The sequence below is a fragment of the Balaenoptera musculus genome, chromosome 6 (assembly GCF_009873245.2).
Source record: "Balaenoptera musculus isolate JJ_BM4_2016_0621 chromosome 6, mBalMus1.pri.v3, whole genome shotgun sequence".
Taxonomy (NCBI): Eukaryota; Metazoa; Chordata; class Mammalia; order Artiodactyla; family Balaenopteridae; genus Balaenoptera; species Balaenoptera musculus.
In genome coordinates this window covers 81,381,565-81,393,313 of record NC_045790.1, presented here as the reverse complement: position 1 = coordinate 81,393,313, position 11,749 = coordinate 81,381,565, and the positions used below count along the sequence as shown (strand labels likewise).

Genomic DNA, 11,749 nt, shown 5'->3' with positions numbered 1-11,749 from the left:
TCCAGCAAGCGGAACCCGAAAGCCTGACAATAGGTGTGATGGGTGACCCTACACCTGCCCTGCCGCGCCGAACCGCTGCCAGGAGTTGGCCGGCGTCACTCGACCCTCCGAGGGTTTAGAGAGAGGCGGCGCCGCAGCGTCTCCCTCACGTGACCGGGCTCGGCGGAAAAGAGCGCGTCACGCTCCGCCCTGAGCTCGGGTCGGTCAAGGTCTGCGCCTGCGCCGGCTTGGTGGCTCGCGGGCTCGCGAGCTCGCCAGCCTGCAGGCGGGTCGCTACCGGGCGTGGAGCCGGGCGCCCGGGGCGATGGGTGAGTACAGGAAGCGGCCGAGAGGAAAGCACGGGGCTCCCCCGGCCTCCGCGTGGAGTGAGTGGAAGCACGAAAGAGGGTCTGAGAAGGCCGCCTGCACGGCCCTCTGGCGCGGCCGTTGAGGACTCACCCCCCGCCCCGCCGCGCGCGCGCGCAGTGCGCCCCCCCGGGGCGCCCCGCCGTTCCCGCGCGCGCCATCCCGGGTGGGACCTGCAGCCTCAGGGCCCAGCTCTTGCCTCCCAGCTTTGCCGCCCGCTGCCGGGCTTCGCTGGGCCGGGAGCGCCGTCCGACTGCCGGAACGAGCCTTTCCGGCGGAGGAGGCAGTGCGTTCATTTGGGCGCGCCCCAGGAAGGAAGGTGCCTCCCGGCGCGCATCGAGAGCGGGGCGGGGAGGGGCCGGGCTTTGCCTGCGGCCCGGGAGAGCGGCGTTGGGACCGCGGAAGGGAGCCTGCCCCCTCGGGGTCTGGGATTCCGGGACCCCTGGCTCCGTTAAATGTCCGGGACGGAAGGGGCCTGGTCGACCCCGTCCGCCACCCTCCCCTCCCCCTTACCACAGACCGGGGAAATGGACGCCTGGAGAGCGGTAAGTTCAGCCACACAGCCAGACAATGGTTATTCTGCGACACCATGTTGCTTCGCGTTGTGGGAAACTCGGTGGTACAGTGCTTTTTTTGGAGATGCGGGGGGCATTGTTATTAACTGAAAATCTCTGTACCAATTATTTAGTATTAAGCTTATCCAGGTGGAGCGTGTCGGTGCCTCAGCTATATTTACCCTTTTTGTTTGTTTGTTTTTTTGCTCCTTAGAGCTGTACACGGCTGGTCTTAATCCCCACCTTCTGTTTCTCTACCTGCAAGCTGTGAAACAGAAAACCTTAAATAAGTGTGTAGTGCCCTTTCTAGTCTGAACTTCCTCTGACCTTGTTTCGAAAGGATTCCATAAAATCAAAGGGTGCTAGGACCGGTTAGGTCCGCTAGTGGTTCCAGAGCACAGGTCGGGCGCTTTGGATCTGGAGTCACCTTGAGTGCATCTCGGGGAAAGATCACAAGTTGTTACTTTTAAGAGGAGTGGACTTGTCTGGTCTCTCCTTTGGTAGATTAAAGTAAGCCCAGAGAAATGGATTTTTAAATTGTAGACATTGCTTTGTATTTATAGTAACAAGATAGTGTCCTAACTAGGACTAGAACCCAGTTTAATCTTGTCCTGAATGCTGACTCAGACCTGCTGACTTGTGGGAGTTAACATCCTTTGAGAATTACAATTGCTTTCTCCCCAGTTTTTGCACAGAGACCTTTGTGATGGATCACATCTCGGTCTTATCCACGTGGGCTATAAATTACAGTGAGCATTTAGACTTTACACTGTTTTCTTATGCCACAGAAGTTTGACACTTGGAGTTGCTTAAAAGTCAGCTTAATTAACTTTGTTTCCTAATGTTGACATAGGTTGAGTGTTTTAGGTAGCAAACAAATGTAAAGTTATGGTAGATAAATTTTGCAATAAATTGCAAAGAATTATTATACATGTTAAAGAATTTAAATCTAGGGAAAAGTTTAGCAAAGAAATTTAGTCATGTTCACAGAATAAACATGAAAAATTTTAAAGTCCATTGCTACAGAATACTGTGCACACTAGCCTTTCTTCTCTTGCCAAATTAAGAACCTATTCACACGATCCTGGTGTGTAGGACAAAATGAGGGGGAAAGCTTTAAATCTGTAAAGTCTGGAAAGGTTTCATTACATTCCTTTTTCCTATGTCCAGGCCTGTTTTTAAAAATCTGAGACCCTAAATGTACACTAATGTTCTTTAAATTTCTTAGAATAGTTCAGTACAGCGGTCAATAAGTGACTGGCTAACTTCTGTTAGCCACAGTTTTCTATCTGTTTAATAACAGACCCAAAGAATCATGACAGAACTAGTTGAAGTAACTTTAATTTGCAAAATTTTGGAAAGTAATGCAAGTGCCATTCCAGTAAAAATTAAAAGTGAACATGGACAAAATTTTGTTGTTCAAGTGTATAAGTAACTTGGTTTGTGTTATCAAGGAACATATATTGTTAAACAGCTGGTAGGTAGTGACTTTATAATTTAAAATATATTGTTATGTGTTCAGTATGTAAAAATGAAACTTTTTTACATTCATAAATTGTCACAACGTGTTATGGTATAACAACACATAAATCTGGATATTTCTGTTGATTTTAACATTTAGTCCTGAAACTGAAGAAGAGCAAAGCATTACATAAAGTATTTCTATGCTAAATTGTTTTTTAAATGTTGGTTTATATTAGATTGGCAAGTATAGTACTGATAAGAGTTTAAACTCCTGTCTGGCAGCTGAAATGATAAGAAGTAAGGATGTAGAAGACTAATTGATTAATAATTATCAAACTTTGTACCCTGGCAAACTTCTCAAGCATGTATAGAACAATTTTTCTTAAAATGCCATTGATTCCTTTCACTGGTTAAGAGCACAAAATGTAACAGACAGAATGTCTGTTTTGAACAAATTAAAAAGCTGTGGGGGTTTTTTTGTTTGTTTGTTTTTTCAATTCTCCCTAAGTCAGATTTATGCATACTCACAAAAGCTGTGTGTGAAGGACAGCTATCATACATAAGGAGTTGTATCTGAATTAAGGGAAACAGCTGTTGAAAGGGGAGTTAGCACAATTAGTCAGCAACAGGTTAACAAGTTTAAAAATTGAGTCTTCAGATGCTCCTTGGCACAATGCTAATACTACATGAGGTAATTCAGGTGTTGAGGAAGTCTATACAGCTTTTAGGAAAAATGCTCTTCTAGAAAAGCACGTCAAAACAATGGGAGCAGCAGGTTAGGGAGTTCCCACCTAGATATCAGAGCTACAACTTCTCATATCTGTGCTGGAAAATCCTGTTTTTCCTGGATGGACTAAAAGTTCAGAACAAAACAGGGACATTTTTAACATTTCTTTCTTTCTTCATTTTAAGATCTCAGTTTCTTTCCCCCTCACCCTGTATTTCAGCATGATCCAGCAGAAAGATGGCTGCTTTTAGAAGTGGCTATTTTATTTGTCTTTCTGGGGTGAGACTGTTATGGAGCCTGGATACTTCAGGCTCGTATGCATCATGACCAGTGTCCTGCTGTGGTCAAAAAACTTAGCAAGGACTTGGTGAACTTGGCTGCCTGCTGCTGCTTTGTTCTGCCACTGATGAAGGTCAACCTCAAGGTGTACTTGTCATCAAACCTTTTAAGACTGGAGGCTAGTTGCCAGATATCAGGGTCCATCCCTGCAGGATCTTTCCTGTGGGCCACGAGAAAGATGCTCTTCTCCGGAGCATAAATTAAGGATATGCTGCGATGCCCGAAGCCTAAACAGGCTTGGACTCTGGAAAGGGTGCATATCACCCCAGGTCAAAGCCACTGTGGTGAAGAAACACTAGATGGTACAGATGGTAAGGTGACTGCCAATTAGACCAAAACTCTCCATGGACTGTCTTAAAAAGTAATAGTGAAGGTTTTGCTTAAAGCAAAATACATAGCCTTAAACACTCAAATTATGAAACAAAGAATAAATAAAAATAAGAAATTTCCCTTCAGTAAATTAGAAGAAAATAAACCCAGACAAAGCAGGAGAAATGAGATGATAAAGAGGAAAAACAAATTTAAAAACTGAAAAATAGTAAAATTGGTAAATTTAAGAACTGGTTCTTTGCTGGGATGAGAGGAATGTGAATTAGGTAAACTGACTACCCTGCTCAAGAAAAAAGGGAATATAGGCACACAAGATTAGAAGTGTTTTTTTAAAACAACAAGTGCTTTATAAGACTATATAAATAAACCAGACTTTTTTTTTTTTTCTTAAAGGAAATCCAGTTATCAAAGTTGACTCCAGAAGAGAGAACCTAACAGACCTAACAATGGAAGAAATTGAGAAGGTTATCAAAAAGCTACCATCCCCCAAAACACCAGTCCCAGATGGTGTTTCAGGTGAATTCTTTTAACTTTCAAGAAAAAGATAATTATAAGATTTAAATTGTTCACCAGCTTAAAGAAGGAAAAATGACAGATTTCTTTTACAAAGCCAGTGGGACATTGACACCTGAACTTGACATGAAGATAGTACTGAAATTGGAAACTTGGTATGTTATGAATAGTGATGTGAAATTTTAAAATTTTAAAATAAAATGTTAGCAAACTGTATTTAGTGATACATTAAAGGAATATTTCACTGTGGCCAAGTAGGATTCACCTCCGTATTGCAAGGGCAAGAAATACACTAAGGTATACACCAAATAAATACATCAGAAAAGAACAATAATAATAGTTTATCCTTGTTGAGCCACCTACTGTGCTGTAGACTACTTTCCTGGGTGCTTCACATGTATTAATTCAGTTAATTGGCTGGCCTATGAGGTAGGTAACATTCTTATTTTATAAACGAGGAAACTAAGCCACAGAGACATTGAGTAACTTGCTGAAGGTCACACAATAGATTTGTAGTGGAGCCAGAATTTGAACCCAGGCAATTAACTGTATCTGTTAAATGTTACACTGGCTCTGTTTCCAGTATCCGTATGATCTTCTTAGTAGCTCCGTAAAAGCATCTGACCAAAGTTCAAGATAGATTCCTGGCTTAGTGGCAGTGGAAAGGGATGGAGGTGGTAGTAAAACAGGAATCAATGTGTATCCCTCCCGCGTTTGGAAATTCTAGGAGACCCTTATTATCAGTTGACCATTAGTACTAGAAAAATGGAATCCATTTTTAATGGGAAACACAATTTCCTAGTAAGTAACAGGGGGCAGGGGCTTCAATTATAATTGCAGATATACTGATTCTTAGAATGAATGCAGAATGAAGTTTTGGGAGTTATAGTGTAATTTGTCAGATGAAATTATATGATAGTACTGGGAAGACATGCTCTACTTCATGTTTGCAGAACAGTCCTAAAGATGGGCAGGGATAGATGGCAAACAGGCAATATTACATGAGAGGGAACAAATTTTATATGGGCCAATTGATTAGTGAATATTTTTGTGTCATGATGACTTGTTTCCCTCTGTAAACTTGAAACTGCTAGGACTTGGATTATGAACACTCAGATGACAAGAACTTCCTCCTCAAACCAAAAGCTGGTGTCATGCTTCACAGTTAATCCCTGTGGAGTTGTCACAGATGTCAAAGTATAAGGATATTTACTATTACCATAATTTAATTTTGTTCAGGAGGTATATGCCAATCCAATAAGAAGAAAGGATGCATACTATAAAGGAGAAGGCAGAATTATTTGTGATATATAGTAGAAACAAGCAAATCCACCAAAAAACTGAGAAATAGAGGACTATTGGCTGCTTCTAACTTTAATACACAGGAATTGGTAGCTTTCTCATATGCAGACAAAAAGCAGTTAGAAAATTAATTGGAAGAAAAGAACCCTTTCATAATAGGGACTGAAAAGGTAAAATACCTTTGAAGGTCTATATGAAAAAATTTTAAATGCTAAGGTTTGTAAAAAGAAACAAACAGGAAGATACCACATCCTTGTAAAGTAAGGTACAATTTTTTTTTTAAGGTTCAATTTTGAAAAAGTGACAGTACTTTAAATTTATAAAGTCACTTCTGCTATAAAATACCAAGATTTTTGGGAGGAATATGACAAAAATACACTAAAATTTACCTGGATAAGTGTGAGAGCCTGGAAAACTGATGATTCTGACAAGAGTAAAAGGGAAAGCCCTACTAGATGATGAAATCTATTCTGATGCTAAAGTAGGTTAAAATCAGTTGGACCTAGAGAAGAAATACAAGGGTATTGTGGAACAGAGTGGAGTGCAGAAATAAATGCAGATGCTTGTGAGTATTTAGATGATGCTAACCAGTGAGGAAAAGAAGGCTCATCAGTCAGTTTCTAGGCAATCTCTTATCTTTGCTTCATTCCTTATACTGAAATTCCAGAGAAATTAAAATACAGATGGTAAATGAAACCATAGAAGTTGTAGAAGGAAGCATGGATTACTTGTTTATGATTTTAGAATAACGAAGGCCTTCTATGAAGGACACAAAACCTAGAAGCCAAGATCAGTAGATTTCATATCCATATTAGGAACTTCAGCATCACAAAAATGATACAAAGTAGGGAAAGTATATGCCACAACTTGATTAACATAACTAGGATTGATTTTCTTCATGCACAAAGAAATTTTCCAAATCAACAAGGAAAAAAACAAAGTGCCTACAGAAAAATGGATAATGTGAAATTTTACAGTACTAAAAGAAACTCAAATGGTGAATAAAAATGAAAAACGCTGAATTTTATTTATGTATGTATATATGTATGTCTGTCTGTCTGTCTGCGTTGGGTCTTCATTGCTGCGCCTGGGCTTTCTACAGTTGTGGCGAGTGGGGGCCACTCTTTGCTGCGGTGCATGGGCTTCTCACTGCGGTGGCTTCTCTTGTTGCAGAGCGCAGGCTCAGTAGTTGTGGCGCACACGGCTTAGTTGCTCCGTGGCATGTGGGATCTTCCCAGACCAGGGCTCGAACCCATGTCCCCCGCATTTGCAGGCAGATTCTTAACCACTGTGCCACCAGGGAAGCCCCAGAAATTACTGTTTAATACCTGGTGCTGGAAATGGTAGGGCAACTGGGACTGGCATACACTTAATGGAAATATAAATCACAGTAAGTTTTCTGGGGGCAATTGGCCGTAGCTATCAAATTAAAATGTATTCCTGGGCTTCCCTGGTGGCACAGTGGTTAAGAATCCTCCTGCCAATGCAGGGGACATGGGTTCAAGCCCTGGTCCAGGAAGTTCCCACATGCCACGGAGCAACTAAGCCCATGAGCCACAACTACTGAGCCCGTGTGCCACAACTAGTGAAGCCTGCACGCCTAGAGCCCGTGCTCCACAACAAGAGAAGCCACTGCAGTGAGAAGCCCGCACACCGCAACGAAGAGTAGCCCCCACTTGCCACAACTAGAGAAAGCCCGCATGCAGCAACGAAGACCCAACGCAGCCAAAAATAAAAAAATTAAATTAAAAAAATAAATAAATAAAATGTATTACTGTTTGAGCCAGCAGTCCATTCTAAAGATTTACCCTACAGATAAACTTGTGAGAGTTCACCAGGTGTAGGTACAGAGTTGCCCGTTGCAGCATTGTTTAAAAGGAAAAAAGGAAAAAACGGTGACCATAAATAGGAGATAGAGTAAATTACATGTAATATATCCATTCAATAGAATACTACAAAACCATTCAAAGCATTGTGATATCTGCTGTTGTTAGCAGATTTTTAAGCACATTGTTGTACACCTTTTTCACTTAGTGGTGTGTTCTTTTTGTGTATTTTTTAAATGATGTATAGGTTGGTGGGGATGGGATGGAGTGTGTGACTAGAGTCGGACTTACTAGGTAAGGAGCCTTTGGCAGTAGTCAGGCAGGAGATGAAGAGGACCTGGGTTGGGACCGTGAGCCTGGAGGAGAGGATGTATGTGTATTTAATTAATTTACAATTTTATTTTTCTCTTAAAAAAATATACATCTTTTTTAAATGTCTTTTTTTAGTTTATTTTATTGAAGCATGGTTGATTTACAGTGTTGTGTTAATTTCTGCTGTACAGCATAGTGATTCAGTTATACATATATGCATTCTTTTTCATATTCTTTTCCATTATGGTTTATCACAGGATATTGAATATAGTTCCCTGTGCCATAGAGTAGGACCTTGTTGTTTATCCATTCTCTATATAATAATTTGCATCTGCTAATCCTAAACACCCACACCATCCCTCTCCCAACCCACTTCCCCTTGGCAACCATAAGTCTGTTCTCTATGTCTGTGAGTCTGTTTCTATTTGGAAGATAAGTTCAAGTTCATTTGTATCATATTTTAGATTCCACGTATAAGTGTTATCAAATGGTATTTGTCTTTCTCTTTCTGACTTGCTTCACTTAGTATGATAATCTCTAGGGTCATCCACGTTGCTGCAAATAGCATTATTTCATTTTTTTTTTTTTTAATGTATTTATTTTTGGCTGCGTTGGGTCTTTGCTGCTGCGCACGGGCTTTTTCTAGTTGCAGCGAGCGGGGTCTACTCTTCATTGCGGTTCGTGGGCTTCTCATTGCGGTGGCTTCTCTTGTTGCAGAGCATGGGCTCTAGGTTAGCGGGCTTAGTTGCTCCGTGGCATGTGGGATCTTCCTGGAACGGCTCAAACCCGTGTCCCCTGCATTGGCAGGCGGATTCTTTTTTTTTTTTTTTAATATAAATTTATTTTATTTTATTTATTTTATTTTTGGCTGCGTTGGGTCTTCGTTGCTGTACGCGGGCTTTTCTCTTGTTGCTGCGAGTGGGGGCTACTCTTTGTTGTGGTGCACAGGCTTCTCATTGTGGCTTCTCTTGTTGGGAGCACGGGCTCTAGGCGCGTGGGCTTCAGTAGTTGAGGCACACGGGCTCAGTAGTTGTGGCTCGCGGGCTCAGTAGTTGTGGCGCACAGGTTTAGTTGCTCTGCGGCATGTGGAATCTTCCCGGACCAGGGCTCAAACCTGTGTCTCCTGCATTGGCAGGTGGATTCTTAACCACTGCGCCACCAGGGAATGGCAGGCAGATTCTTAACCACTATGCCACCAGGGAAGTCCTGCTCTATTAAATGTATTTTTAATGTGTAAATTTAATGTGTAACTTTTTTTTTTTTTTTTTTTTTTTTTTTACTTTTTTTTTTTTTTTTTTTATTCACACACACACACTGTATTTTATTTTTACAAGACATAAATAGACTGACACCAAGCATTGTACATGGATGACCACAACAAAAGCAACAATGATTGCAATTACCAAACATGAAACACACTCATACTATGTCATAATATTGACATTCAGTCCAGTAATCCTCCACTGTAACAGCTCCTTTACTTTGCAGTGAAAATTGATTTGTATATTCTTTGCCTCTGAGTCCTTGTGGGATTTTTTTTTTTTTTTAAATTCACACAGAAAGTCACAAAAATTATACTCATCCTCATCAGTTCACTCAGTCCCATGTAATTAATTTTTTTTTTCATCTTGATCTTTTGTTAGCACTTTTATGAGTTCATCAGTTTTTCATTAGAGTTCTGAAAATGCTTATTCATTCAGTTCAGCAGTACAGTCAGTTACCAGAAACCTGTACTTGTCAGAGGCTTTTCCATGAATTTCTTGAAGATGAAACCCTTTTATAGGAACATATTTGCAAAATCATCAGAGTACACCCAGAACTGTCTGTAAATGACAAAAGACTTAAAAATGACCACGGTTAAAGATTTGATGAAAGTTCATAATAATGCAGTTGACAAGAAAATTAGTTATTTCTGAGATATACATTTTAAAGTAATAACTAGGATTATTACTTATAACATTATACCCGAACATATAAGATTTTTAGAAATTTCATGTAATGTCTGAAACATTTATATTAACATATTTCCATACATATTTCCATACAAATACAAATATAAGATTTTTAGAAATTTCATGTAATGTCTGAAACATTTATATTAACATATTTCCATACATATTTCCATACAAATACAAATATAAGATTTTTAGAAATTTCATGTAATGTCTGAAACATTTATATTAACATATTTCCATACAAATAACCCAATGAAAGTTTAGTATTAGTTGTTTTGTTTGTTTTTTTTATACTGCAGGTTCTTATTAGGCATCAGTTTTATACACATCAGTGTATACATGTCAATCCCAATTGCCCAATTCAGCACACCACCATCCCCACCTCACCGCAGTTTTCCCCCCTTGGTGTCCATATGACCATTCTCTACATTTGTGTCTCAACTTCTGCCCTGCAAACTGGCTCATCTGTACCATTTTTCTAGGTTCCGCATACATGCATTAATATACGATATTTGTTTTTCTCTTTCTGACTTACTTCACTCTGTATGACAGTCTCTAGATCCATCCATGTCTCAACAAATGACTCAATTTCTTTCCTTTTTATGGCTGAGTAATATTCCATTGTATATATGTACCACAACTTCTTTATCCATTCGTCTGTTGATGGGCATTTAGGTTGCTTCCATGACCTGGCTATTGTAAATAGTGCTGCAATGAACATTCGGGTGCATGTGCCTTTTTGAATTACGGTTTTCTCTGGGTATATGCCCAGTAATGGGATTGCTGGGTCATATGGTAATTCTATTTTTAGTTTTTTAAGGAACCTCCATATTGTTCTCCATAGTGGCTGTATCAATTTACATTCCCACCAACAGTGCAAGAGGGTTCCCTTTTCTCCACACCCTCTCCAGCATTTGTTGTTTGTAGATTTTCTGATGATGCCCATTCTAACAGGAGTGAGGTGATACCTCATTGTAGTTTTGATTTGCATTTCTCTAATAATTAGTGATGTTGAGCATCTTTTCATGTGCTTCGTGGCCATCTGTATGTCTTCTTTGGAGAAATGTCTATTTAGGTCTTCTGCCCATTTTTGGATTGGGGTGTTTGTTTCTTTGATATTGAGCTGAATGAGCTGTTTATATATTTTGGAGATTAATCCTTTGTCCGTTGATTAATTTGCAAATATTTTCTCCCATTCTGAGGGTTGTCTTTTCGTCTTGTTTATGGTTTCCTTTGCTGTGCAAAAGCTTTGAAGTTTCATTAGGTCCCATTTGTTTATTTTTGTTTTTATTTCCATTACTCTAGGAGGTGGATCAAAAAAGATCTTGCTGTGATTTATGTCAAAGAGTGTTCTTCCTATGTTTTCCTCTAAGAGTTTTATAGTGTCCAGTCTTATATTTAGGTCTCTAATCCATTTTGAGTTTATTTTTGTGTATGGTGTTAGGGAGTATTCTAATTTCATTCTTTTACATGTAGCTGTCCAGTTTTCCCAGCACCACTTATTGAAGAGACTGTCTTTTCTCCATTGTATATCTTTGCCTCCTTTGTCATAGATTAGTTGACCATAGGTGCGTGGGTTAATCTCTGGGCTTTCTATCTTGTTCCATTGATCTATGTTTCTGTTTTTGTGCCAGTACCATACTGTCTTGATTACTGTAGCTTTGTAGTATAGTCTGAAGTCAGGGAGTCTGATTCCTCCAGCTCCATTTTTTTCTCTCAAGACTGCTTTGGCTATTCGGGGTCTTTTGTGTCTCCATACAAATTTTAAGATGATTTGTTCTAGCTCCGTAAAAAATGTCATTGGTAATTTGATAGGGATTGCATTGAATCTGTAGATTGCTTTGGGTAGTATACTCATTTTCACAATGTTGATTCTTCCAATCCAAGAACATGGTATATCTCTCCATCTGTTGGTATCATCTTTAATTTCTTTCATCAGTGTCTTATAGTTTTCTGCATACAGGTCTTTCGTCTCCCTAGGTAGGTTTATTCCTAGGTATTTTATTCTTTTTGTTGCAATGGTAAATGGGAGTGTTTCTTTAATTTCTCTTTCAGATTTTTCATCATTAGTGTATAGGAATG

At 39.9% G+C, this 11,749-nt stretch overlaps 1 protein-coding gene across 3 annotated transcripts in view; it reads left to right on the top strand.

Annotated features, from left to right (window-relative positions):
- SLC25A51 (solute carrier family 25 member 51) overlaps nucleotides 1-11,749 on the top strand; it is a 29,022-nt gene continuing 17,273 nt past the window's right edge. The window contains exons 1-2 of one of the 3 annotated variants that reach the window (XM_036854632.1): nucleotides 1-308; nucleotides 4,153-4,275. Coding sequence is in view for 1 of the 3 variants with exons in the window: in XM_036854629.1 (XP_036710524.1) it covers nucleotides 4,348-4,427 (80 nt within the window). In the remaining 2 variants the exon portion in view is untranslated. The other 2 variants (XM_036854630.1, XM_036854629.1) reach the window with 2 other exon arrangements.